This window comes from Seriola dumerili, unplaced genomic scaffold, assembly GCF_002260705.1.
Source record: "Seriola dumerili isolate Sdu_G_001 unplaced genomic scaffold, Sdu_1.0 BDQW01000149.1, whole genome shotgun sequence".
In the NCBI taxonomy this organism is placed as follows: domain Eukaryota; kingdom Metazoa; phylum Chordata; class Actinopteri; order Carangiformes; family Carangidae; genus Seriola; species Seriola dumerili.
In genome coordinates, this window is record NW_019174404.1 from 21,806,917 (window position 1) to 21,833,785 (window position 26,869).

Here is a 26,869-nt window from a genome sequence, read left to right on the forward strand (position 1 = left end):
GAGCCGAACATGGCGCCTCACTGCACCACATAGACCAGGATCCCACAGGTAAGAAGCCCACACACTGCATGTAGAGCAGGGGTCTCCAACACGTGGCTTGTGAGCTACCAGGAGCCCACCTAAGCCCCCCACCCCCGCCCACTTCAGTCAGGTATCAGTCAAATAAGTTACTGTCAGTTTGTTCACATCAGATCTGCTGTATAGGTGGTGACATGACAGTGATAGCAACTCTTCTGATAACTTTTCTAATAAACAGGAACTATGTTGCCATGGATACAGTGAGTTTAGCTGTGGGCTTCAATGAAGTGAAGTGAATGATCTATGTTAACTTCCTGTTTGTTATGTACCATTGAACTGACAACGATCACTGATCACTGACTTCCTCTCTGGTTTCTAATCAGATTTATGGAGGTTTATTTATAGTGGTGTTATGACTGTGTGTTCAGGTCTGATTGAATCATGACTCAGATTTTTTGTCTGATGTGACTTTCAACTGTTTTTTGGTACAAAATGTGAGTTGTGGATATTGATATTAAGAACTTATTCTTCATCTACCTGTCAGTCATCTGATGTGGTTTGGAGATCAGTTTGAGTGTGTCGATACGACGTGTATAAATGTAACTAGTAATATAAGACATGACGAGCTCTCAGCCCCTTTTATTTTGACAAAGTAGCTCTCAGTGAAAAAGGTTGGAGACTCCAAACAGAGTCATGTGATGTGTGATGTAACCAGGTATCAATAACATAGTTTCCCGTTCCTGTTCATGCAGTGGAGGAAAACAAGACTATAGAGTATCATTGCACATTTATTAAGTACAGTTGTGTAAGTTTGGAGAAATGGTGTCAACATCAGTGGTGCAGTGGCATAGCACGCACAGAGCCACCTGTCTGCTTGTAGACTACGTTTAGGTTTCCCACGCACGCACATACAGTATGTCCACTCAACGAGTCAAACGAGTGAGTGAGCAAGAGAGAAAGAGAGGGATTGATTCAGTTACAACGCCACCATAACACTCTGATTAGGCTGAAAAACAACAGCAGCAGCTGAATAACATGATACAATATACTATTACATTATATTGAATATCCCAGAGAAACGTGCAGTGAAAGTAAAAGTCGACATTAAGCAACAGATTCCCTCATTAGCATCATCATCATCATGAGAGCAACTGTCTAACTAACTACTAATGATAGTAATAACAACATGCAACATCAAGACCAAACCAAGCTGCTACAATAAACCACGAGACAATAAAATAAAATAGTATTCCTGCATAATCGAATTTTATTCTGCCTCTGAACGTTACATCAAACTGTTGCAGAACGACCTCAGCGTCAATTCCAATATCATGATGGATCAAAGCACCAAACTCCACCTTTATCTCCTGCTCTCCTCTTCAATCTAGACTCAAAATAAGACGGGACATCCTGTTGTCGCAATTCTATTTTCAAGATAGGATGTTAAAAAAACAAACAAAATCATTTTCTAAAAAAAAAAAGTACACACAGTACGTACAGTATTACGGCTGCCGGCGCCACTGGTCAACATCACTGATATTCTGCTAATAAGGAACAGAGGCTGTGAGGCTGAATCAGCTCCTGTATGTGTAGGGGGTCTGGTCTTCAGTCCCCTGTACTGTAAGTTAGTCATTGTCTCCATAAATTAACACTGCTGTGCTCCAGCAGAGGTGATTGAGCCATATTTTATATGTAATATATTTTATATATTCTTTAACAGGCTTCCATCTGAGTTTTCTCCAAAGCCTGTGTTATTACCTGACTGCATCCCCACAGGTTTGATACGTCATAACCATGAAACACATTAAACCGTCATGGCTTTAGAATATCAGTGTTGTCAGCTTTTTGTTGCGTGTGTTTGTTTTCCAGTCCGGTATCTCCAGCGCCGTACAGGACTCAGTATTTACACTGAGAGAACAGTTTATTTCTCCTTCAGTTTCCCTCTGCTTCCTCACAGTCTTGTTTTCTTCCACTGTGCCTGAACTACCCAGGAGGAATCACAGTCACTTTTCTATTGGTTCCTGATTCATAACAAAAACGCACAGTAAGTCACAGAATGTATCACAAGGTGTGGAGAAACAATGTTAAAAATCACGACAGTAAGTGAGTGCTGCCTTTGTAAATCCCTGGTGAACCGATGTCACAGGAACTAAATGGACTCTGCTCGACCTTGATGCTGATGTTTTTCTGGCCTTTGTGTGAGGAAACTATGTGGCGTTCAAATGTACACAGGCAGTTTCAGTTTGTAGTGTGACTGTTTGGTCACTGGCTGCAGGTTGGTTATTATTGATCTGATTCAGTAGAAAGGATTAAATTCATTTTACTTTTTCTTATTTTATCAAAGACAAGAAGGTGATATGACATAACAGCATGATGGCATACACTACTAGTGTGACAAAACAAGTTTTTGTTATTATTATATTTTGAGGTACTGAGAGGGAGAGAGAAAAGAAGAAGAAAAACAAGGAAAAGAAAAAAGAGAAAAAACAAACAAAAAAATAAAACATATATTTTCTTTTTTCTCTCCTGCCCTTCTTAGTGTCTAGGTAGAAAAGAGAAAACAGGTACTTGGGATAGGGGATGAGGGAGTTGGGCACAAGCGATGCAGATTATCTGAACTGCGTGTTACTCACGACTCAAAATCGTTTCTAGTGACAGTATCTCGTTATATCAGGATAATGAGCTTTGTTATCTTGAGAGAATGGGATAAAACTAATTTGTGAGACTGGCCTCTGAAAAAAAAACTTTTCCTCTTAAAAATATGAGATGAAAAGCAGTAAATTATTATATATTAATACTAATCAACACAGCTGACTGACACTGTGCAGCTGACTGAAAGATAGTGTGTCAACATTTTATTTGTATAATGATTTCGTTACAGTTTTCTCAGTGATGGTCAGTTATTACTATTTCAGTCATGATCAGTCCGTGATCGACAAACGGTTTTAACAGTTCCATTTGACGATGAATTATTTACCATCACGTCAGTCCTTATAGAAAACAATGATTACAGCCTAAACTATCAGGATTATAAGTAACTGGAGACAAAACTTTTATTTTTACTCCACATAGATCATAAACCTTCAATATAAAAATAACTCATTGAGAAATAGAAATGTTATGGTCCAATATGGTCGCGACGTTAATGTATCAGTGGGCTGATGCGACCAATAAGGTGTCTTATGTATGTATGTGTATGGATTATGCACCACATGGTGATGTACATGGTGATGTGCCCCTGTTAGAACTAAACCAGATTCATGATACCAGACAACCTCAGATAAGCCCAAAGGTATCTGGTTAACCCACTAACCTCACTTCTGATGACCAGCTTCGCGTTAGTGGTTATTCAGGACGACCCATGTCAGGCTACCTGAAGGTAACCCATTGGCCCGCCCCTGGTCAGACTAGTTTTCAGGTGCAGATTCACCTCAGGCTGAACTGGTGTAAAAATCTGACATATTCTCCAAGGTTCCTCCCTGCTGCAGTGTGGACATCAGTCTGTCTGAAGTAAATGTGTCACACTTTACTGTGGGCTGCTCTTATTGTAAAGTACCTGCACAATATTCCAGTCACATATGTGCTTTTAAAGGCACTGGGAATAAGACAAACCTGTGGAACCAAAGTAAGAAACATTCTCCACATTTGTTCTCTTTTTAAATGTAAATTAAATAAGAAAAAAACAGGTTGACAGCCAAACCAAGGTCTGATGGTCTGAGGTGTTTAAAACCAAGGAGCCAGAGTTTTCATGTCAAAGTATTGTACACATGTTATCTTTATTGACCCATAAGATATTTAATTTGTTAGCTTAATTGTAACAAACGGGTTTGTTGATATATTTCAGTGTAGAAAAAGAATATGGAATCTTGCATGAGTCCACGCCCTTTTCCCATGTTACCCACTAGTTATAGTGAGTAATCGTGGCTGTTGTGATGGAACATACCTGTGTTTTCATAATAAATATTGTGTATTTCATAAATACCATTGGATCCCTTTGTTTCCTTGGTTGGACTTGGATCAGACCTGGAGCCTCAAAGCAAGTGTGAATCACAGGATTGACTTCACAATAATCCAACTGAGATAAATTTATTTTCTAGAAAATGTTAATTATTTATTTTCTTGCTATAAAAAACTTGGATGCAGTCCTATAGGGAACTTTGAAGTTATTTAAATGTCACTCTTTCATCCCACACATGTTGTAAATTCATTTTCAGCACATACAATATGAAGATTATTCACAGTGCTCACATGTGACTTAAATCCACAATGTATTAGCAGAGCACTGCAGCACAGCAACGAGTTCAGTTAGTTTCTACATGTGATAACTTCTTACAGATAACAGTGAGCGGGGCTTAATATGTGTTGGATCCAGGACCTCCCAGATTGGGATCAGCTTGTATTTGATTGGATCTGGCACTTCCTTAGTTCGGTTTGTTAGCCTGCTGCTTTTCATGGTTGTAAACAGAACTTTTGGCCTTAATTCCATTTCCCCTTGATTGTAGTAATCCCCAGAGAGAGAGCTGTCATAAACAGCTGTTTCCACACCTACCCCTGTTGATTGTGAATGATTATTGTGAATGCTCTGATTAATAAATGTAAGTAAATAATGTTATTCATGATATAACAGCTAGCATCAACATGTTGTTCAATGTTCTCCAGCCAGAGTCGGTCTGGTCATCAGGAGCTACAGGACAAATTCTGGTGGGCTGCTGCATTGGACTGTCAGATAGTTTTAACCAGCCCTGTCAAATCTCTTTAGTGGTCCACTCTGTGTGCCTGTCATTCAGGGTCCACATGAGAGCGTGCTGTGTTTTTGTAGTTTTCGTAGACCGAGAAGTCTGAAATGAGACGGTCTGGTCTACGGAGGATTTCTGCTTTGTGTCATCAACTGTTCCTGCCTTTACTACTGCGTTGCAAAGTGTGGCTCCTGTCACCTAGAAACCTTGACAACATGTAACTTTTTTCCTCCAGAAAACTTGAGGTTTTAACAGTTGTACAGTTAGCTTTTGAACTGAGCTGAAACCCAATATTTACATTTAACAGTGTAATCCTCAGGCTCTGTGTCAATGCTGTTATCTTATATTCATTACCAGCACGCAATGAGTCTTGGGATAGGTTGGACCACGAAAATGATGAAGGGGCCTTAATTGGACAGTCTACAAGAGGACAGATGTTCAGCAGCTGCATCAACAACACAAGCTCTGATAAACATTCACTGACTGAACTGTCCTTGAGTGAGACAGTGAATCCCCTACAGCACTGACCTTTGACCCCTGTGTGAAAGAGGGGCTAGAGAAAACACACTCCAGAGATCAATGAAGTATTGATTAAACCCTGCAAACTCTCATCTGAGTGGTTGATCAGGATGAATTATAACAGTCATCAATACACACACACACACACACACACACACACACACACACACACACACACACACACACACAAACACACACAAACACACACACACACACACTCACACACACAGTGCCAATCATTATTTAGTCCTGCAGCAGCAGCCACTGACATGTTGTTATGTAAAAAACATTTACATGACTGAGACAAGGACACGGCGTCACACACATCAACACACACATGGAGCTCCAGGTCTGTATATGTTGTTTGTAGGGCTGAAGTGTGGCAGTGTGAGCTCCAGACTTTAAGTCATGTGATAAAAACTGAACCAACTTAATAACAATAAGCTAACTCCATCTGCTGATGAAAACAGAGAAATGCTGTTGAAATCTCCAGAAAGAAGTTTGTAGGTGGATGTTAAGTTCTGATTATTTTGTCAAATTACTGTCCCCAAGTTCATGAGTGAACTCTTTACAGCTGTCCTGATCATTTCTCAGGTCACATGGACACCTGTGACTGTCTCAGTGTCACTGTTAGTAATATTAGATGAGAGCTGTGATGCACAAATCTATCACTAAGATTAAATGTCATCTGAGAATTACTAACAATAACTACTGTTGATGCATCATGAATAATGTTAGATCATTTTTTCTTACTTCATGGGCTATTTAAGATTTTTTCTGGAATAGAAATGTAGCATTTGAGCACTGATTTGGATTTCCATTACCATGGCAACAGTCGAAGACTGAGCATTTCCACTGCCAAAACTCATATGAAGTTTTTCAAATTTTTCAAAAGCTAAAATGTAAAATATGACAGTGAACAGTGATCAGCAATCAACACGTAAAGCTGCTATAATCAATATTGTCATATTAGCAATGGATCAAATGACTGATTCTGTAAGTTAAACTGTTTTATGTTATCTTAAATGAGAGCCATAGAATCTAATAATACAAAAGCCCATGATGTATTTAATTTTAAAGGGTGAGTCCTATACCTGCCCACTTACCTATAGAACCTGAGGTGCCTAAAATCAGTGACTGCATCTTAAAGGAACATTTTGACTGTAATGGAAGATTGTTAATGTGTTTGTGCTGCTACTAGGATCTGAATTTCTCTAAACAGGCAGTTCACCATGAAGATTATGATCCACATTCACGGTCCCTAAAAGTCCATTGAAGTTCTGATGTGATCTCTGATATCAACCACAGAGCAAATGATCAACTCTACAGAACATACTGACAGTCCATCAGTCCAACCTGCAACACTGACATTCTCATTTCAAAGTATCGAAACTGCTTCTGGATCTGGATCTGGACCTGGATCCGGACCTGGATAACCTCTCACTGAGCGTCACTGTCCTGATCAGCTGAGCTTCCTCCAGCTGAGGGTGTGTCTCTGCCTACCTGTCTGTCAGCTGTCATGCCTCACATAACCGTTGAGCTACTCCTCACCTGTCGGCCCAGTCTGGCCTCAACCCTGTTATGTAATGTTGGCACTGGTGCCAACTCTGACTTCCTACCAGGGAGCCAATCAGTAATCAGTGTTCTTTCTGTGCGCCTTGAAGGAACGTCTTCAAATTTAGCACAAACTTTCATTTGGACTCAAGGACAAACTGATTCAGAATTTGGGGTCAAAGGTCAAAGGTGAAAGTCATGGTGACCTCACAAAACACTTTTTAGCCATTACTCAAGACTTCACAGCAATTAAAATTTCACACAGATGGTTGATATTTTCTATGACTCTGGATAAACAGGGATGTAAGCTGAAACTAGTCTGAGTGGAGGAGGGATACAACCATGACGAGGTGATTCTAGTTCTGTATTAAACCAGACCAGGATCTTTCCCTGACCTGAACTAAGAGCTGTCAGTTCCCGAATAGAAACATGAAACAGTTTTATAAAGCTGGAGTCATCACAGGTGGAAGTTGTACTGCAAGTCCCTAAAAACTAAATGGCCACTTAGACAGTTTGTCCCGGCGCACAGGAACGTACACAAAGCAACCTTTGTCGTCATGGTAATAATAATAAAAGTAAAAGTCTTGTTTTCTGTCAACCTGTCCATCCGTTACGCTTCCTACAGAACATATTTACTGTTGCAGTTCTGTTGTGTATAAACATCATTTCCAGGATACAGAGTTCAGTGTCGAGTCTCACCACAAACAAACTCACACAACCACAATCTACCACAAAACACACCATGACGTGTAGCAATAACACTATGTGATAACATCATATTCTTTGAATGTGATTTCAGGGCCTGAGTAAGTACCTGCTACCTACAGCTACACTGAAACTACCGTCTTTCTGCAACATACCACAGCTCTGTTTCTATCATAAATCAAACCCTTAAATAAATCACCAGACACATCTGTGATGTAAGAGCGCAGGGCCACACCTCATGACTCAGTCGTTCAGTTGTGGTTTGTTAATCACACCCAGATGAGTCCATTTGTGTCGAGCAACAACTCCTCCAACCTGAACAACCATCAAACCTCTGATACGACCATAGCAGTGTCTCCTGAAATAGTGCCCATACGGTTGTCATGCATACCGGACCTCAGTTGTGATGGTAACCATAATAAACGCGCGCACTTTCGTAGCCGTGGTTACTATCGTAACGGTCATGGCTTGGTTAGGTGTAGGAAAAGATCATGGGTTAAAATAAGTACTTCCTCAACAATAGATTATCTTTGTTGTCATGGTTACAACGTGGATAATAGAAACAAAATAAACTGCTACTGTCACATGGGAATCGAACACTGCTCTCCTATGTCATACAACCTCCTTGTGACGTGGACTTTGTCGCTCTTTATACTACGTCACCACACCTTTCCCTTTGCTCCTGTCATAATTACTACGACCACTAGATGTCGCCTAGCAACCAAACTTAACTATCCGTCATTATAACCTGCGTCTTGAGCTGTGTTGGTTTTGGTTGGAGTTTTAGAGACGTAGATGTGTGTGTGTGTGAGCCGATAAACATTTATGAACATTTTGTAAATTGATTTTTAAAAGATTTATAACAGAGTTTGTGTGTGTGTGTGTGTGTGTGTGTGTGTGTGTGTGTGTGTGTGTGTGTGATTGTTATTATTACTGTTAGCATTAGTTATTTAATCCTGCAGCACCAGCAGTTCTAAAACATTTTAACAGTTTAACTGACAACAACACTGAAATGCACTGTTTATCCTGAAGGTGGCACCAAACATGAGGCCAATCCAGGATCTAAATGCTTGGGGCCCCCAAGGGAAAAAGGGGCCCCTGGTGGCCCCTCATATTGACAAATTTTGCAATGACAACTATAAACCCCTTAAACCTCCATTAAAGACACGGTACAGTGCACTGCTGTGGCCCCAAAACACCCCTATAGGTGGGTCCCCTGATGATGACATGTACTGTAGCTAGTGTCTACTGAGTCTGCATGTGAGGTGTTTAGGGGACATTTGTAAATTGTTGCGTATAGCATGTATTGATACATGATATCCATAAAATGAATATCACCGGGGAATAATTAACAACATTTTTTTTATTTTTAATCTTCATCCAGCCAACACTGGTGAGGTCGCTGCTGTAACCATGGCAGTCCAGGTGAAGCAGCCTGAGGGGCGTGGCCTGTCCTCTCTGTTCTCCTGTTGCTTCAATGGAAGTGACCAACCGGAGATCACCTACTGCCACGACAATATCAACGGTATGGCTGCACTGGAGCCCTCCCTGCCCATGCCGCCCCCTCAGGAGCTGGACTCCATGTTCACTGAGCTGGTGGTGAGTGTTTCTACACACCTTCAAACCAATCATAATAGCTTTCCTCTTGTCCTCTTCATCCTCACTTCCTGTCTCTTTCTATTCCAGGATGAGCTGGACCTCACAGAGGAGCACAGAACCGCCATGTTTTCTTTACCAGCAGAGAAAAAGTGGCAGATCTACTGTAGCAAGAAAATGGTAAGAAACTATAACTTCAGCAGAGTGGATCTCTTGCTGCTTTTTGTGGTAAATAGTTTTCATTTTCTCTGTTGATAAAAAGGCTGATGACACATGGATTTAAGTGCAGTATCTCCATAACCGTGACCTGTGTGTCACATGTGTGTTTTTCAGGAGGCAGAGGAGAATAAAGGAGCGACCAGCTGGCCAGATTTTTATATTGACCAGCTCAGGTCCATGGCTGCTGTGAGTAACACACCAAAGTCTGTTTTCATCCTGATTATTGTCCCAGTTTATTCACAGATTAAAATTTATAGATTTTGCTTTGTTGACAATTTTCTTTACAGAATTAGATTATTAATCAAAAATTTCACTAAATTCCTGACATCCTTGTGTTGTATTAAAAAGCATTTCATCAGAGTAATTTTACACATAGGGCTTTTTCTATTTTTGTAATAATATATATTGTCATGTATATTACATACATTTACTAGGGAGCGTATGTCCAGTCTCTGAGTTTAACCACTCTGTTTCCAGAGGAAGACTCTGCTGGCACTGGAGGATGATGAAGAGCAGGGAGGACATAAGATGGTGGATGGTCTGAAAACAGCACTGAGGACACAGCCCATGAGGTTACACACACATCGCTCTGTCTCTTTTCCTCCTGTGCTCCACTGAGCTGCAGAATAACCTCTGACTGATCTCCCTCAGGTTCGTGACGCGGTTCATTGAGCTGGATGGCCTCTCATGTATCCTGAACTTCCTCAAGTCCATGGACTATGAGACCACTGAGTCTCAGATCCACACTTCCCTGATTGGCTGCATCAAGGCTCTGATGAACAACTCTCAGGGCAGATCTCATGTCCTGGGTCACTGTGAGAGCATCAACATCATCGCTCAGAGTCTCACCACTGAAAACATCAAAACCAAGGTGGGTGCAACCTAAGAGCATGTAGGTTCACTCTGTGGCTTCCTGTCAGTCTGAATTCATAAAGACATATATTTAGAAGCTGAGGGAGCAGGTGAGTGCAGGTACTCCATGGTTATGCTAATTTCTACATCAGGATCACTGACTGGGCCTCTGTTTGAAATGACTATTCACAATATTGGCTGGACCGCAACAGCCAGTCCTATAATCTAGGATGTCCCTGACTCCCTGACTAACTGATTGACTGACTGACTGACTGATGATATTTCCACCACTGGTCAGTCTACTGAGCTGCTCTGGTTTCCTGGCTGCTTGGGAACTGCAGGGAAGGAGAGGAGTGCTTCCAATACACAGAGCCTCGCCTCCATTACAGCAAATAAACTACTTTGATTCCATGTATCATTATTAGTAAGGAGGCAGAGGAATAACTAAACATAAGACTCACTGAGCAGAGTGAGCCAGAGAGATGGAGGGAGAGAGAGAAGTCAACGAACAAGGCTTCGTACTGCTTCAACCGAGTGTGCTTGTGTACATGTATTTGTGCCTTTATACAGGATTCATACAAAACAGGCACACACTCATAAAATACTGGTCCATAGTGCTACTTGTGGTGAAAAACAGGGTTTCCATGTGAAGGGAAGCTGGTGATATATTGTATTCATACAATTGGTACGGTTTGTTTCTGGTCACAGTTTTAAAAAACTGTATACTTCCTGTAAACTCAACATGTACAAGAGTGATCATGAATGTTTCTTCTCCTTTGTAACTGACCGTCGTTCTCTCCTCTTAGGTTGCAGTGTTAGAGATTCTTGGTGCAGTTTGTTTGGTGCCAGGAGGTCATAAGAAAGTCCTTGAAGCCATGCTGCACTACCAGAGATTCGCCTCCGAGAGAACTCGCTTTCAGGTCTGCTTTTATTTTCTAAATTTGTCTGTGCTTCATTTCAATTCCTGCAGAGGAAGATGTGAAAGGACGAAAGAGGTGAATCTGATTTATTGATGAATGATGATGAATCAAAGCTTAAAGGTTCTACCTCTAAGTTTTCTCTGCTGGCTGAATGTGGTTTTTTGTCAGCACCACCTTGTGATGGAGGCAGGTCCATCTCCTTCTGCATATATCTGGAATCTGCAGACAGACCACCAGGGAAATAATGTGAAAGAAAGAATTTTGAAGCCAAACTGGCATCAAACAAAAATATTTACCCGTACAGACATGATTTATGATGGTAAAACCTGAGTATTTCCTGTTTTGTGTGCAGACCCTGGTCACGGACTTGGATCGTTCTACAGGCCGCTACAGAGACGAAGTTAACCTGAAGACGGCCATCATGTCCTTCATCAATGCTGTTCTCAGCCAGGGAGCAGGAGAGGTAAGGAATCATCATCATCATTATTACGTTAAATGTCTTCTAGGAGTTAGTTTGTAATGCAGTGTGACTTCTTTCTTCCCTTCAATTTTCACTTATCAGCTGCTTGAAGTTGATGAACAATATTTTTGATTCACCAGAAACACAGAACTGAAACTACAGTAGATTAGGAGGGGAACATTTCATCTTGGTCTTACTCGATGTAAGCACTGCCTTTGATCATACCATCCTCATTAGTCAACCATAGTCACTGGTTTCTCAGGGGAGAGCGAGAGACTGAATCATATTAGACTAATAGATATTTGTTGGTTTCAGTGGGTCACTATGTGTCCCGTTATCTGGAGTGGGGTTAATCCTCTGTCCCATTCTGTTCTCTGTGTATATGCTTTCCCTGGGCCAGACATTGGTTGTATATCTAATCGCTGTTACGCAGACGACAGTCCGCTCTGTGTTTTAGTAAAACCAGATGGCTTCAGTATCCTTGACACTCTCCACAACTGTTCAGCTGCTTTAAAGGACTGGAAGTCACTTCACTTCTGATAAAACTGAGCTCTCATTCTTGGCCCTGAAAATACTACAAATAGCTGCTCCTTCTCCAGTGTATTGACGTCAAATCATATTCTAGGAATCTTGTCATCATGTTTGACCCTCAAATGAAATTCGAACGAGTCAATAACTTGGCTCAATCCTGTTTTTTTTCATCTGGCAAACATTGTAAAATCATTATTATCTCCTTTGATTTTATAACATATCATTCACACCTCCATTTTTCCTCGTCTTGCAGCCCTTTTCACTTGCCGTAGTCAAACTGCCTTGACACTGCAAACTAACAACTTCGCTGCACTGGCTCCAAGTGCAGTTCAAGATTGACTTCTTTTAATCACTTCTAAAACTCTACATGGATTATCTCCTGCTTTTTCATAGTTAGTAAACCTTTATGTGGCTGTTCCTCGTGCCGAAAGAAAAACCAAAGGCCACTGTTTGTCTGTATTTTTGAGTACTTCTATCTTGTATGCACTTTTCGATTAGCTTTCTGATGTACAGCGCCTTTTTCAACACAGCACTAAACCTGTGTTGAAAAAAGGTGCTATTCAAATAAAGTTTTACTTACTTATCTACCAACAGTAACTACTTTCTCATATTTATTTCATCTTTGATCATTTTTGTCCTGTCTTTTTACATTGTGTAAGAAAAATGATGAAAATAATATGACAATGCTGTGTGCATGTGTGCATGTGTGCATGTGTGTGTCTTCCACAGACCAGTCTGGAGTTCCGTATCCATCTGCGTTATGAGTTTCTGATGCTGGGCATCCAGCCGGTCATCGACAAGCTACGTTCCCATGAAAACGCCACGCTGGACAGGTACATCAGATGCACCATGAGGTGCAAGAATTTTCAAACTTACTGTAACATGGATCTAAAAGATAAGTGACAGGTCAGGGGAAGTTAATGGTGCCTTAACACATGATGAATTTTTCTGAGTTCAGTTGTTGGACGTTGTTGTCTTCCAGACACCTGGACTTCTTTGAGATGTTGAGGAATGAAGATGAGCTGGTGATGTCCAAACGCTTTGATGGTGTAAGTCATTCAGACAAAACTTTGTACTGTTTTGTTCTTCCATGTCAGCAACAGTCAGAGCCGGAAGCATATTGTTTTCTGGTTGTCCATCCATCCGTCAGTCCATACGTACATCTTGTGAATGTACGTCTGTCCATCTCATTCTAGTGGACGTGATATCTCAGTAACGTCTTGAGGGATTTTCTTCAAATTTGGCACAAACATTCACTTAGACTCAAGTCTGAATTGAATAGATTTTGGTGGTCAAAGGGTAAAATTCAAGGTCATCAAATCTCACATTTTTGTGAATGTAATATATCAGGAATGCCCAGAGGGAATTTCATTACTCACACTGTGTGACCTCACAAAACACATTTTTGGCCAAACCTCACAAATTCATTCACTAATTATGACATCATCTACCTCAAATGTCTATAAGGATAAAATGAAGTGATGACATTTTATATCCAAAGGTGAAAGGTAAACTTCACTGTAACTTCACATCATAATGTTCTGGCCATTATTGAATGCTGTAACACAGGAAGGAGAGACTATGACCACACTTCCTGTAACTTGGCTGGTTGGTGGAAGAAACAACCATGAGGCGGTAATTTTAGTCGTTATCCGTTAGGTCCAGTCACCGTCTGAACTTAATTTCTGATTTTTAACACCAAACATAATATCCTTAGTTCTGGTACACACTACACATTTAAGGGGAAATTTGGGGATTTTTGGAAATCAAAATAACGTATTAACACATGCTGCAAGTTTAAAAATTATACACAGCTGAAGGAGGGCGTTACATTTCTTTTTGACGTCAAATAAAATATGAAGATGTAAATCACACGTGTCTGTGATAAATGTCTTTTGATGTGCCAGGTCCATATAGAGACTAAAAGTGCGAGCCAGATGTTTGAGCTGATCAAGAAGAAGCTGAACCACACTGAAGCTTACCCTCACCTGCTGTCTGCACTGCACCACTGCCTCATGATGCCATGTAAGAAAGGCCGTCTCTCTGCTCACCTACAGTTTTACTCGCAGCAGTTTTTCTCTGTGTTGACTCCTTCCTCTGTCTGTTTGCAGACAAGCAGAACAGCACCACCCTACAGTACTGGGTGCTGTTGGACCGGATAGTTCAGCAGCTGGTTCTGCAGACGGACAAAGGTGAAAACCCTGACGTTGCTCCACTGGAAGACTTCAACATTAAAAATGTTATACGCATGTAAGTTTACAGGGTTCCTCACGTTGGGGCATCAGCATCAGTGCTGCAAAGGTTTTAATAATGATGACAGATTAGATTCAAACTGCACCAATGACGGATTTCAGATAATATCAGATTCAGCCAAGATTGTTTAATAATCTGAATAGTAATCTTTACAGGTCTAATATTACTTTCACAAAATCTTGATGAATGAGAGAAATATAGTCTCACATTTGACCAACTCCACATTGATTTAAATAATTAACCATAAACTTACATCAGTCTAACACCGTTCACCTCTGTTGCTATGGTGACATCAAATAACTGCATCAAGGAAACATTTTTACCAACTATTCATTTTGATAAAATGTTACAAAAGTACATGTAACTGAGCGAGCACTTTATTAGAAACACCTGCACACCTGCTCATTCACGGAGTTATCCACTCAGCCAATCATGTGTCAGCAGTGCATAAACTCCTGCAGATCCAGGTGAGGAGATTCAGTTAATGAGGAAACATGTGACCTCAGTGACTTTGAGCTTCATGATTGTTGGTCTGAGTGTTTCTCAAACTGCTGATCTCCTGGAGTTTCACTCACAACAGTCTCTAGAGTTTTTACTCAGAATGGAGCAACAACAAAAGCATCCAGTGAGCAGCAGCTCTGTGTTGATGAGAGAGGTCAGAGGTCAGAGGAGAATGGACAGACTGGTTAGAGCTGACAGAAAGGCTACGGTCACTCAGATAACCACTCTTTACAACTGTGCTGAGCAGAGAAGCTTCAGAGTGAACAACACGTCCAACCTACAACAGCAGAGACCACGTCAGGTTCCACTTCCTGTCACCAAGACCAGAAACTGAGGCTGCAGTGGACACAGACTCATATGTTTTAAAAGCTGTACTGTAACACAACAAGTGTGTGGAGTCCTGCAGGGCCCAACAGATTCCTTCTACAAAGATCACCCAGCTCTTGGTCCGGACCATGGTTCTCTCTCACCTGGACTGCTGCAGTGATCTTCTGGTGGACGTCCCTTCACGCACAGTGAAACTCTTACAGATGGTCCAGAATGCAGCAGATCGTCTGGTCTTTGATCAGTCATTGACCTACACTGGTTACCCATGAATGCCTGAATTAAATTCAAGTCATTAATGCCGCCTTCAGAGTGACTTATCTGCTCCATCTGCTTGAACTCAGTCATTCAGCTTTATGCTCCTTTTCAGCCACTGTGTTTCTCCAAGCAATGTGGTCCAGCACACAAGACAGTCTCAGTCCAGTCTGTTCTGGTCTGTGGTTCCCTGATGGTGGAACAAGCTACTAAAGTCTATCAGAGCAGAGCGTCCCTCTCTGTCTTCAAGAATCTGCTGAAGACTCCTCTCTTCAGAGAGCAACTCCTCTAACACCTCTAACACCCTCACATGTCTAACGAGCTCTTACTGTGAAGCCTCACTGCACCTCTTTACCTCATCTCCTTCACTCATTAAACAGATGAAGCCCTTAGTTCTTACACCAAGGTCTCTACTGCACAGAAGCTTCAGTGATGTCCCTCAGTGGAAGCTGCTTTGGATAAAAACATCTGACAAACGAGTGAACGTAAATATACATATAGTCATGTGTGTGTGTGTGTGTCTTTGCCGACAGGCTCGTCAAGGAGAATGAGGTCAAACAGTGGAAGGAACAAGCTGATAAAATGAGGAAAGGTAAATATACACTCAATACATTCATCATTCCCTTTTTTATTTTAATTAATTCATCTACAAGAAGCACCCAACACAAAACCAAACTCATATATAAATAAGTCAAACCAGTGCTGGATTATTGTCTGTCACTCGTCATCTGTCGCAGCAGCTCTGCCTTCAAGAGTCCCGCTTTGAATAACACGGTTTGCAGAGTGAACATGCTGCTATGAGCTGTCTGACCGTCTCCTCTCTCCAGACCATCACAACCTCCAGCAGCGCTTCGAAAAGAAGGAGAGGGAGTGTGAGGCCAAGAACAAGGAGAAAGAAGAGATGATGGCCATGCTGAACAAGATGAAGGACAAGCTGGAGCGAGAGAGCAACGACCACAAACAAGCTAAACTACAAGTGGCCGAGCTGTCTGCTCAGCTGCAGCAGCTCAGCTCTGTACGTTCACCAACAGCAGAAACATTTCAACATGTATCTGTGATCACTTTCTGTGTATTTACATTTACTGTATGTAATATTGAGATTCACAAGATCCCGTCATCACAACCATCATTTGTGTGTCGGTCCTCTGTCTCAGGCCTCCACTGTTCCAGGAGGACCTCCTGTCACCTCCGGAGGTTTAGCTCCCCCTGGTGTTGTCCCGTCCGTCCCCTCTCCTCCTCCTCCTCCCCCTCCTCCTCCACCGCCTCCTCCTCCAGGAGGCCCACCAGCTTTTGGCACGGCTCCATTTGCTCCACCTCCTCCTCCTCCCCTTCCAGGAGCTCCACTAGGAAGTGTCCAGAAAAAAAACATCCCTCAGCCACCGAACCCAATGAAGTCCTTCAACTGGAGCAAACTGCCTGAGGTACAGTACACTGGTCACTGGTGCTAGTGTCACTGCAGCTAGTCCATCTGCTGCAGCTCCTACCAGGCCTGTTACTGCTGCTGCTCCTCTTCCAGCTGTTACTACTAATGTTCTCCTCACCTACCAGAACAAGGCCTCTAGTTACATCCAAGTAAATGCATTCATACGGAGCAGTGGTCAGGTTTGCAGTGTAATGGCTTCACCACATCATAATGTCACAGACTGTCTTGTTAAGTGTTCTGTACGCGGCGCACATTCTGTAGCATCATCCAACAGCTCCAGATGTTTTAACTGGTCCAGCTGATGTTCAGACACATTCAGTCATCCTCAAACAATCCCAACCAGTCATTACTGAAAGACAATATTTTATTGAACAAAATGAAAAAACTGTAATCAAGAAACAATACACTGATGCTTTCTGGGAAATAGTGTAAATCCAGTTTCCACTGAGGTGCTGCTGTACGTTAAAGTCTGGTGCTCTGTACTTTTCCTCTTGTGCAGAGGGAAACCAGCAACGACTGTGTATTAACTGGAGAGTAACTGACGATGATGTTCACAAAACTACTCTGCTGTTTGTTTCAGAACAAGACAGAAGGAACCATCTGGAAAAACATCGACGATCTCAAGGTCTTCAGAGTCCTGGATCTGGAGGAGTTCCAGAGGACCTTCTCAGCTTACCAGAAGCCACAAGTAAACACACTGCACACAACACACAACAGATTTGAACATTTGATTTCTTCAGTGTCACAGTTCCTGAGTCTCTGATGCTAAATGAAGCCACGCTGCTTACGTTCATTTCTTTTAATTATACCTATTCTAATAAGTCCAGGCAATGCACTGCGATATGAGACTCTCTTCAAAAGATAAAAGCAGATGTAGTTGCCAGTAAATTTTAAGATTTGTTTCTGAAGTTTCTTTTTCTCATTTCTTGGCAATAATCAACCAACCTCATGAATAAACTCGCTGGCTATCTGCATCAGTTTGTTGTATTAATGTTAATCATTTAAATCAGTTATCTTAAGATAATGACATCATCATGACGTTCCTGTGTGTCAACAGAAGGACGCTGAGGACGACCACAGTTTTATTAAGAAAGTGAAGGAGCTGTCAGTGATCGACGGTCGCCGAGCACAGAACTGTAACATCCTGCTCTCACGGTCAGTGTGTGTGTGTGTGTGTGTGTGTGCGTGCGTGCGTGAATCAAAGTGTTATTATGTTAATGATGGAATCGGAGGGTTATTTCTTCACATTATAACCTGGTACATTCTTCATAAACCTGAGTGTCATGAACTCACCACAGGTTACTGTCAGTATTTACCTCTTGCTGGATGTTGTGGTCTGCACCTTTACACGTGGTGTGTGTGAGAGAAACACACATTGGTCTGTGTGTTTTTAGCGTTTTGCTTATTTCATCTAATGGACTTGAGCAAAATACTGATCTACAAAATGATTTTTAGGATTGCGTGTGTAAGTTAGTAAGTTTTCCTAACTACAGCAGCGGATGTTATTCTCATTTAACAAAAAAACAACAACAAAAAACATCCACACCCACAATAAAAAGGGACCTGCTTGATTTATGATTAAGACTTTAGTAAGACTTTATTTGTATTGCACTTTTAAATACAAATGACAAAGTGCTTCACATGAGTCAAATATAAAACATCCAAACAAATCAAAGTAAAATGTAAATGATATTAAAAAGACATATCACAATAAAAGCTTTTTTCATAAAAATGGCGTCATAAGAAGTGATGAAACAAAAACTGATGAATTAAAGTATTGTTGTTGACAAAATGTTATGGTCATATAGGTCAAATAAATCATTATTTATCTGTAGATTTATTAGACTTCTGTTCATGTGGAGACATGGCCATATTTATCAGGATTTATATGAGTCTTGTATTTACAGTCGATTTGTAAAGATTCTGATGCATACAACAAAGTGGAAGCTGCAGGTTTTAGAGGACTAAATATTTTTGATGAAAGGCCAGATTTCGGCCCATGGACCACTATTGTCTGTCTTTATGTGTCATATTCGATACCACCACTGGGAGTCGCCAAAGAATTTCACATCCTACACCGCACAGAGGGGTTTAACTTCTTGTTTCCATATTTCAGTCTGTACATCCTTCAGCAGAAAACAGAGAGGACTTTTGTTTTTCAGCTGGTTATCACAGGTGCTAATGATCTGTCATCGGAACATTATAAAACACCCACATCAGAGAGACCTCAGTCTGTTGCATTAACACAGACTGAACCACTTTCTTAATGTTAAACTAGAGGCCCGGACAAAAGTAGAAACTACATCCTCCGCAGTTTAATGAACCTTTTTCTCTTACAGCCTCAGCAGGAAAAGCTAATTTCACCAAGAGAAAAATGATTAAATGCAGATTAAAATGAAGTATGAAATGTAAAAGTGTAATGTAAATTTGTGTTACAGGCTGAAGCTGACCAATGAGGAGATGCGCCATGCCATCCTGACCATGGATGAACAGGAGGACTTACCTAAAGACATGTTGGAGCAGGTGGCAAAACGCACACACACAAAGAAACACACAACACAGTCTGAAGACACACAAGCTCCATGTTCATTACATCACATAGTGTTGTCAGAAAGACATTAACAGAGTGGGAGGGGTGATGACAGTTGTCCAGAGTTTTAGGTGATGTTTTGGAAGATGCACTACATTCTAATATATAATCGTATTATTAAATAAAACTACGTGTTCAGTAAGAGAAGATTTTACCAGCTTTATTCACTTTTATATTTTGAGATAATTCTTGATCCATGTTTCTAATGGAACCATGGAAACATCTTATTAATATGTTCTACTAATCATATATCGGATAATCTTTTACATGAGGAGCTTTTCAAATTAAGAGTTTGTGCATCTCTGTCTGTGAAGCTGCTGAAGTTTGTTCCTGAGAAGAGCGACATCGAGCTGTTAGAAGAACACAAGCACGAGCTGGACCGTATGGCCAAACCAGACCGCTTCCTGTATGACATGAGCAGGTACACACCACAAAACACACCCTCTGTGGGGGTGACAATCTACTACAGGTCTTACTTTGTCCTGTTCTTACCTCAGATTGTGTTTCATCACTCTCCTCCAATTCAGTTATTCTCTGAACTACAGTGCTGTAATTAGTCTCCTCCTCCTCCTCCTCTCTCAGTGGTCTTCTCCTTGAGCTCCATCAGTGTCTTTACTCTTCCTCTTGGTGGCTTCCTCTTCTCTGTTGTCTCCATGCTAAATTCTTTCTCTGTGCTCTGTCTCCTCCACTTAACCAGATAGCCTGCAGTATACACCCGGTTCTCCGGCCCGAATCTGGCCCATGTACAGCATTGTTGTCAGATGTTACTTCCACATCTGGACCAATTCTGGCACACACAGAGAAAATCTTCCAGCTGTCAGCCAACACTGGAGGATAACTGGGGGATATGAGGAAAAATATGGGCCAGACTCGGGCTGAGGAATCAGGCATATGTTGGGCCAGAAGTTTCATTTTGCTATCCAAAAAAAAAATCAAACTTCTCTTAGGGAGGGCCGGGCACTGTAGATGGTATGGGCGTATGCACAGCATAGGTCTGGTGTAGGTCTGGTGTAGGTACGGCATAGGTACGGCATAGGTACGGCATAGGTACGGAGTTGCTGTGTAACCTGCCGGTCCAGTTGTCAGTGACTCTTTCAGAGATTTTGATTCCACTCAGAATTTTTCTATTTTTTGTGCAAACCCAGAATCAACCACTATCAGCAGAGACTCCAGGCTCTCTACTTTAAGAAGAAGTTTGCTGAGAGAGTGGATGACGTCAAACCTAAAATCAAAGGTACCTGTTCTGTCCCAGAGGGTCGTGAGTTTACACTGAATGAATGAATGAGGGTGAATGTTTGAGAGTTAAATTTGAACCTAAGGTGTGGGTTATTATGAATGAATTTCTCTCTTAAAGTTTCTGTTTTGTGTCCTCTGCTGAAGATATGATATCGAACATTACAGTCTTGACGTGATTGCTGTGTGTGAACTTCCCTCCTCCTCTCTGTGCTCTCAGCTCTGTGTGTTGCGTCCAGGGAGGTGGTTCAGAGCGGGACTCTGCGTCAGCTCCTTGAGGTGGTCCTGGCCTTCGGGAACTACATGAACAAAGGACAACGAGGAAACGCCTACGGATTTAAAGTGTCCAGTCTCAACAAGATCGCTGACACCAAGTCCAGCATAGACAAGTACACTTCTCTACAAAGCTTTTTGACATGTGGGAGTGGGGGCTGAAGTTTGTCTGAGTCCTGGTATTGTTCCTGCTGGTTCTATTCAAAAGAACAGAGCCATTTTCAATGCTATTAGTAACACCTGTGCTTTTGCTGCCTGCCCTGTTCACTAGTTAAACAGTTTCACAGCCACACTAATGGATGATTGATGGTTAAATATATGTGGTGTGTGTTATTAGAAACATCACTCTGCTCCACTACATGATCACTGTCCTGGAGAAGAAGTACCCGAAGGTGGCAGCGTTCAGTGAAGAGCTGCAGAATGTGCCCGAAGCTGCTAAAGTCAAGTAAGAATGAACAAACGCACTGTTGAAGTAACACATGCAGAATCAAGTTTATCTAGATAGCTGTGTTTTAAATGTATTTAGCCAGGTTTAGTCATGTGTGTAAGAGGAAAACCAACACACAGCATCATGTCATTTTAAACGAGTTGGCTACATTTACTTATGTTCGACAAAACATTAATAAAATCATGTCGTTATTGTTTCACACCCATACAAAGAATAATTGTTGTTTTATAATTATGATTCTTTGTTTTATATTTTAATTAATCTTATACAGTACCAGTCAAAAGTTTGACTTTACTACAGGACATGTGTCTAAACTTTTGACTGGTACTATATACGTATACACAGTATATAATGCAGGGCACACATACAGGAAAGCCAGGACTGAGAAGCTACTGAGGGAGTTCAATGGGAAACAGTTTGTGATGTCATTCTCTGCGGGTGAAACAAGAGGAAGTTGAAACATGACACAGTTAGCTATAAAGTCTATTTCAGTCTTTAGCAGCTGGCTTTGTTAATAAAATGTGCGTTCGAGATTGACTTCAGCTGAAAACAAGGGTCACCATGTTGTCAGAAGGTGAAAAGAAATGAAATCTAAAGAATAAAAAATATGACCTATAAGGACTTTACTACTTTTACAGTAAGAAACTAAATTGTTTTACTGCTTTCTGATGGAAATGAAAACCATAGTGTTGGTGTCTATGTGAATAAAAGAGCTGTCAGAAGGAGGAGATCAAATAAACTGTATCCCCATGAGCAGAGAGAAACATAACAGAGGATCTGAAGTTCTTAGAATAAAAAACATCATGCGTGTCAGTGAAGCCTTCAGCCAATCATGACGTCATCATGAAAACTGAAGGCGCCTTGCTCCTGCGAGGTTTGAAAGTCATGTGACATGGTGACGTTGTGCAGCGCCGGTGAAAGTTGGACAAAATGTCTAACCAGTATGCAGTGTGTTAAGTCCAGCATGCATCATATCAAGTTGGCACTGTGCAGCGCCACATAAAGTCAAACGCACCTAAACTTGTCCAAGACTTCAGGTGGAGGTAAACAGTCACTGCACCAAGAAATAGTTCCAGGTCCATCTGAGCCTAACACCCTGGCATGTGTCTCTCCAGTATGACAGAGTTGGAGAAGGACATTGGGAACCTGAGATCTGGTCTGAAGAGCGTTGAGGCGGTGAGTGAGCTCTGCAGAGCGCTTGAAAATCTTTTCGGTATTAATGCCTTGTCTCTTTGTCTGATGTATTGTGGTCCCTCTGCAGGAGCTGAAGCACCAGCAGGCTCAGGCCTCTCACAGTCCTGCGGATAAGTTTGTCCCTGTGGTCAGTCAGTTCATCACCGTGGCCTCATTCAGCTTCTCTGAGGTCGAGGAGTCTCTCACTGAGGCCAAAGAACTGGTAAGAACAGATAACAACAGATGACTTATTCACTCAGTTAGACTCCTTCTCTGATTTCTTCTGCCTTTACAAAAACGTATATCATCATCATTACAACAAACAGTGTGAAGGCGTCGACTACAGACACTGAGGAACCAGAAATCCAACTCAGCATCTGTGGGAGATGTTGGAGCGATGTGTTCTCTTGACCACCTCCATGAGGCTAGCAGTTTCCCACTGCTTCAGGTGTTCATGCTAAGCTAAGCTAGCCATGTCTGTACTTCACACATAGACATAAGACTGATATCTAAACACCTCGTTCTAATGAAATAGCAAAGAGGCATATTTCCCCAAAATGAAAAGATGTGTTAATGAGTTGCTGCCTCCACATACAGACCTGCAGGATGATGTATTTTTACAGACCAACCCTGATGTTAGCATCACCCTGGTTCCCTCCACAAGAAGTGGACTTGTAGTTTGATTTGGCTGTGACCTCTTCTACAAAAGCCTTTCCTCTGACACAGTTAGTGACAGTTTGTATAAACACAACGAGGTTGTAAAGGTGGACTGGTGAGTAGATCTGTTTTCATGTTCAACGTGATGACGTTTAACGTCCCCGACAACCTCTGTAGTCTCATGTAGACGCCAGTTAGCAACCAGCCTTTTTTTAACAGACATGACAGATTAAAGAAATCAGGACTGGGATATTTACTGGTGTATTTTATGTTGTACAATAAAACGTGAAAATGTCTTGAGCTTGTGTTAAACAAGGACCGTATTCCATCCAGCCAAAAACACATTAAATGAACCAGAGACTTCAGGACCAGGGAACAGGAGGTCATAACATGCAACAACTTTCCAGGTTTTGGGACTCATTCACTGTAATACGTTTCCCTCCAGTATGTAGACCAGACCAAGTCATAAGGACTATGGTGGGCGGGCCTATGGATGGCGATATTTCCCTAGCGGCTAAAAGAGTTCCATTGATTTGCTGGTCCAGTCAGAGAGACTGAGGGGAAATGATCCAAACTTGAAGTTTTCTATGAAGTACATGAAGTTTTATATTATTATAAACTTTATAAAAGATTCAGGGCTTATGGGAAAACAAGTGAGGCTTGTTTATCCCCATGTCTAACAAAACAAGCAAACTTTGCAACTTCAATGTGCGTTTTTTTTTTGTTTTTTTTCTCTCCAAAGCTTCAACATACCATAGAAAGTTATTATTAAATTAGCAGCTTGATCCTTTGTGGCTCTTGTTGCAGTTTGTAAAGGCACTGAGACACTTCGGAGAGGACTCATCCAACCTGCAGCCGGACGAGTTCTTTGGGATCTTCGACACTTTCCTCGGATCGTTCTCAGAGGCTAAACAAGACAACCAGAACATGGCCAGACGCAAGGAGGAGGAGGAGAAACGGGCTCTCATGGAGGCACAGGTCAGCAGCGATATCAGATCGTTTTCTCACTAACCTCTGAGAGCCGACATCAGTAACACCGCCTTTCACCTACACTGACTCTGTCTCTCTCTCTTGGTCTGTAGCTGAAGAGAGAGCGGGAGCAGAAGCTGAAGAAGGCCAAAGCAGATGAAGAGGAGGGCGGCGGGGAGTTTGACGACTTGGTGTCCGCTCTGCGCTCTGGGGAGGTGTTCGATAAGGACTTGTCCAAAATGAACCGCAGAAAACAGCGGAGACACAACATGTTCGACAGCAGCAGAGAGAGACCGGCAGCAAAACTCAACCAGTGACAGGAAGCAGCGACACCTCCCTGAGACTGATGGAGGCTTAATCCACTCTGATGGGTCATGGTTGTATATACAGTAGCTATAGATACAGACAGTGTATGTATAGAGTACAAAAACTGAAGTGTTAAAGCAATAAGTTGTGCTTTTACAGGAGGTTATGGACAAGACTAAAGCTGTGTCCCAATTAAGGGGTTCGGAGGAAGTGGTCTACGTAGCTGTTGTAGACCCTGAAGGCCAAACCGGAATGAGACGGTCTGGTCTAAGGAGGATTTTCTCTTGGCATCACCAGCTATGTTCGCCCTTACCGTCGTGCCATAAAGCGCTGCTCCTGTTGCCTAGCAACCTTGACAACATGTAACTTTTTTTTTTTTTGGAGGTTTTTTTTAAAGCCTGTGGTTTTAACAGTAAACGTTAGGTGTTGAAATGAGCTGAAATTCAATACTTACATTTAAAAGTGTAATCCTCAGGCTTTATATTATACACATATTCAATACATTTTCAATACTTCGTGTTCATGTTTTATTTTGCTGCCTTGTGTAAAGCACTTTGTAACGTGGGTTCAGAAGAGTGCTTTATAAATAAGATTATGTTGGGTTAGGTTGGGCCTACGTACTCACATTTCAACAGCCTTTCGACTAGCCTGTTGAAATGTGACAGCCTAATCGCGCCGCTGAATTGCGACACAGCTTATCCTTTTGCCGACCTCAGTGACTCATTGGTTGGTTGCCTGGCAATGTCATCGTGATGATTGTCCACTTGCTCACTCACTCACCCACAATATAGAGTTTTCTACACAGAAGACTGACTAGGGGATACGTGCAGACAGCAGCTGACACATTTCAGACTCTGCTTAAATTGCTAAATAATTATTATCTCTACACGTAAAGACACACTAGAGCATCTGCATCACGAGGTGAAATACATTCAAATACATGCATCTTACAAGACGTGCAATCTTTACACATCTTTCATGTATTATGTTTGTTTTAGTGTGTCTACACAGCAACCTGAAGTCTGTTTTGGTCAGTTTTTACTGCTGTTATCAGTTTGTGTTATTGTAAGTGTTTCATACTGTATTAATTACACTACTGTCCAAAGCAAATTTTAAGTATAGTATACATTTATCTTATTTTTTTTTTTAATGACATTGTTTTTAAAGCAACAGTAGGCCCCCTGTTGTTAGAGCTCACAAGTATTGTTATTTAGAGATGTTATTTATTTATCGCTAATATACATTTATAAGAATATGAAATCACTTTTAACTAGCAGCTAACATTAGCACCTAGCATGTTAGTGAGATGGCTTCTGCTGCACTTTCACAAGACAGGCTGCAATGCATGATGGTTTAACTGGAGCAATAAAGTGTACAGCTTCTGTACACTGCATTTGATGTGCCTCGTGACACGTGACAGCGTGTAGTTGACAGAAACCACAAAGTAGTTTCAAATTCAACTTACACTGACTCTAGTTTTAATGTAAAAAAAAAAAGAGAGAGAGTGTGTGTTGTGTGTGTGTGTGTGTGTGTGTGTGTGTGTGTGTGTGTGTGTGTGTGTGTGTGTGTGTGTGTGTGTGTGCTATAAGTGTGAGTCTGGGGATGAACTGATGTATCTGTACAGGATGTTTTGTACAATGTAACATAATATATAAGGGACCATGAGTGATATAGAGTTATAATATTGGATTGACTGGATGTGGATGATTGTGTTTGGAGTCTCACAGTGTCTTCAAAGACAGTTTAGTTTAGTTGAGTTTCTGTAACTTCATGTATGTGCCTGAATGTAGTGACGTGAAGCAGAAGTCTGGCTTGTGTTATTAGTTATAATTGAAATAACACCTTAGAGTGTTTTTATGTTTTTTTAATGGCACATTTTTGTAAGAGAGAAAGTAACAAAAACACACATTCATCCTGAGATCAAATATATTTTACCTACATTGTTTATGAATTTGCACAGCTCTGGTTTATTGCAGTTCTGAAAGAAAAACATCTGTCTGTTCATCCTCTAAAACATTTATTGATCAATGTGAAATTTATAAAAAAAACCCAAAATGCATCATTTAGTAACTGTCAATATTGTTGTTCTGTTTTGTTTTTGTAAAGTGTTCAGGTGTTTGTTGCTGGTTGTAACACCTCCCCATTTATTCATTCCGTCATTTTACACAACAGTATGTGAATATCTGCACAGGTAATATTTGTATTCATGAAGTTGTTGTTTCATTTTAATATTTACAATATGAACAAATTATGAACACAACACTTCAGTTTCATTCCTTACAGATAGATAATTAAAATGGTACTTAATTGAGAATCAGTATTATCAGTTAATGTGGGTATATGTTGTGATATAA

At 41.2% G+C, this 26,869-nt stretch overlaps 1 protein-coding gene across 1 annotated transcript; it reads left to right on the top strand.

Moving 5' to 3' along the window:
- On the top strand, positions 1-24,887 carry daam1 (dishevelled associated activator of morphogenesis 1). The gene is made up of 26 exons (XM_022750227.1): positions 1-48; positions 8,917-9,131; positions 9,219-9,308; positions 9,462-9,533; positions 9,825-9,919; positions 9,999-10,218; positions 11,006-11,119; positions 11,472-11,582; positions 12,840-12,943; positions 13,093-13,159; positions 14,018-14,135; positions 14,222-14,360; positions 15,977-16,035; positions 16,271-16,473; positions 16,598-16,864; positions 17,447-17,554; positions 17,924-18,021; positions 19,305-19,389; positions 19,771-19,877; positions 20,602-20,690; positions 20,910-21,078; positions 21,300-21,407; positions 22,526-22,586; positions 22,672-22,806; positions 24,048-24,218; positions 24,323-24,887. The coding sequence occupies exons 2-26, from the start codon at positions 8,946-8,948 to the stop codon at positions 24,524-24,526; spliced, it is 3,180 nt and encodes a 1,059-aa protein (XP_022605948.1). The 5' UTR covers positions 1-48; positions 8,917-8,945; the 3' UTR covers positions 24,527-24,887.
- Positions 24,888-26,869: the final 1,982 nt, after the last annotated feature.

What these genes read in the sequence shown, in the direction of transcription:
- daam1 (XM_022750227.1), top strand. Translation starts at nt 8,946, where the DNA reads ATGGCAGTCCAGGTGAAGCAGCCTGAGGGGCGTGGCCTGTCCTCTCTG. An exon ending in TCAGCCAGGGAGCAGGAGAG is followed by an intron (nt 11,583 to 12,839) that starts GTAAGGAATCAT and finishes TGTCTTCCACAG; the next exon opens with ACCAGTCTGGAGTTCCGTAT. An exon ending in GGGCTCTCATGGAGGCACAG is followed by an intron (nt 24,219 to 24,322) that starts GTCAGCAGCGAT and finishes CTTGGTCTGTAG; the next exon opens with CTGAAGAGAGAGCGGGAGCA.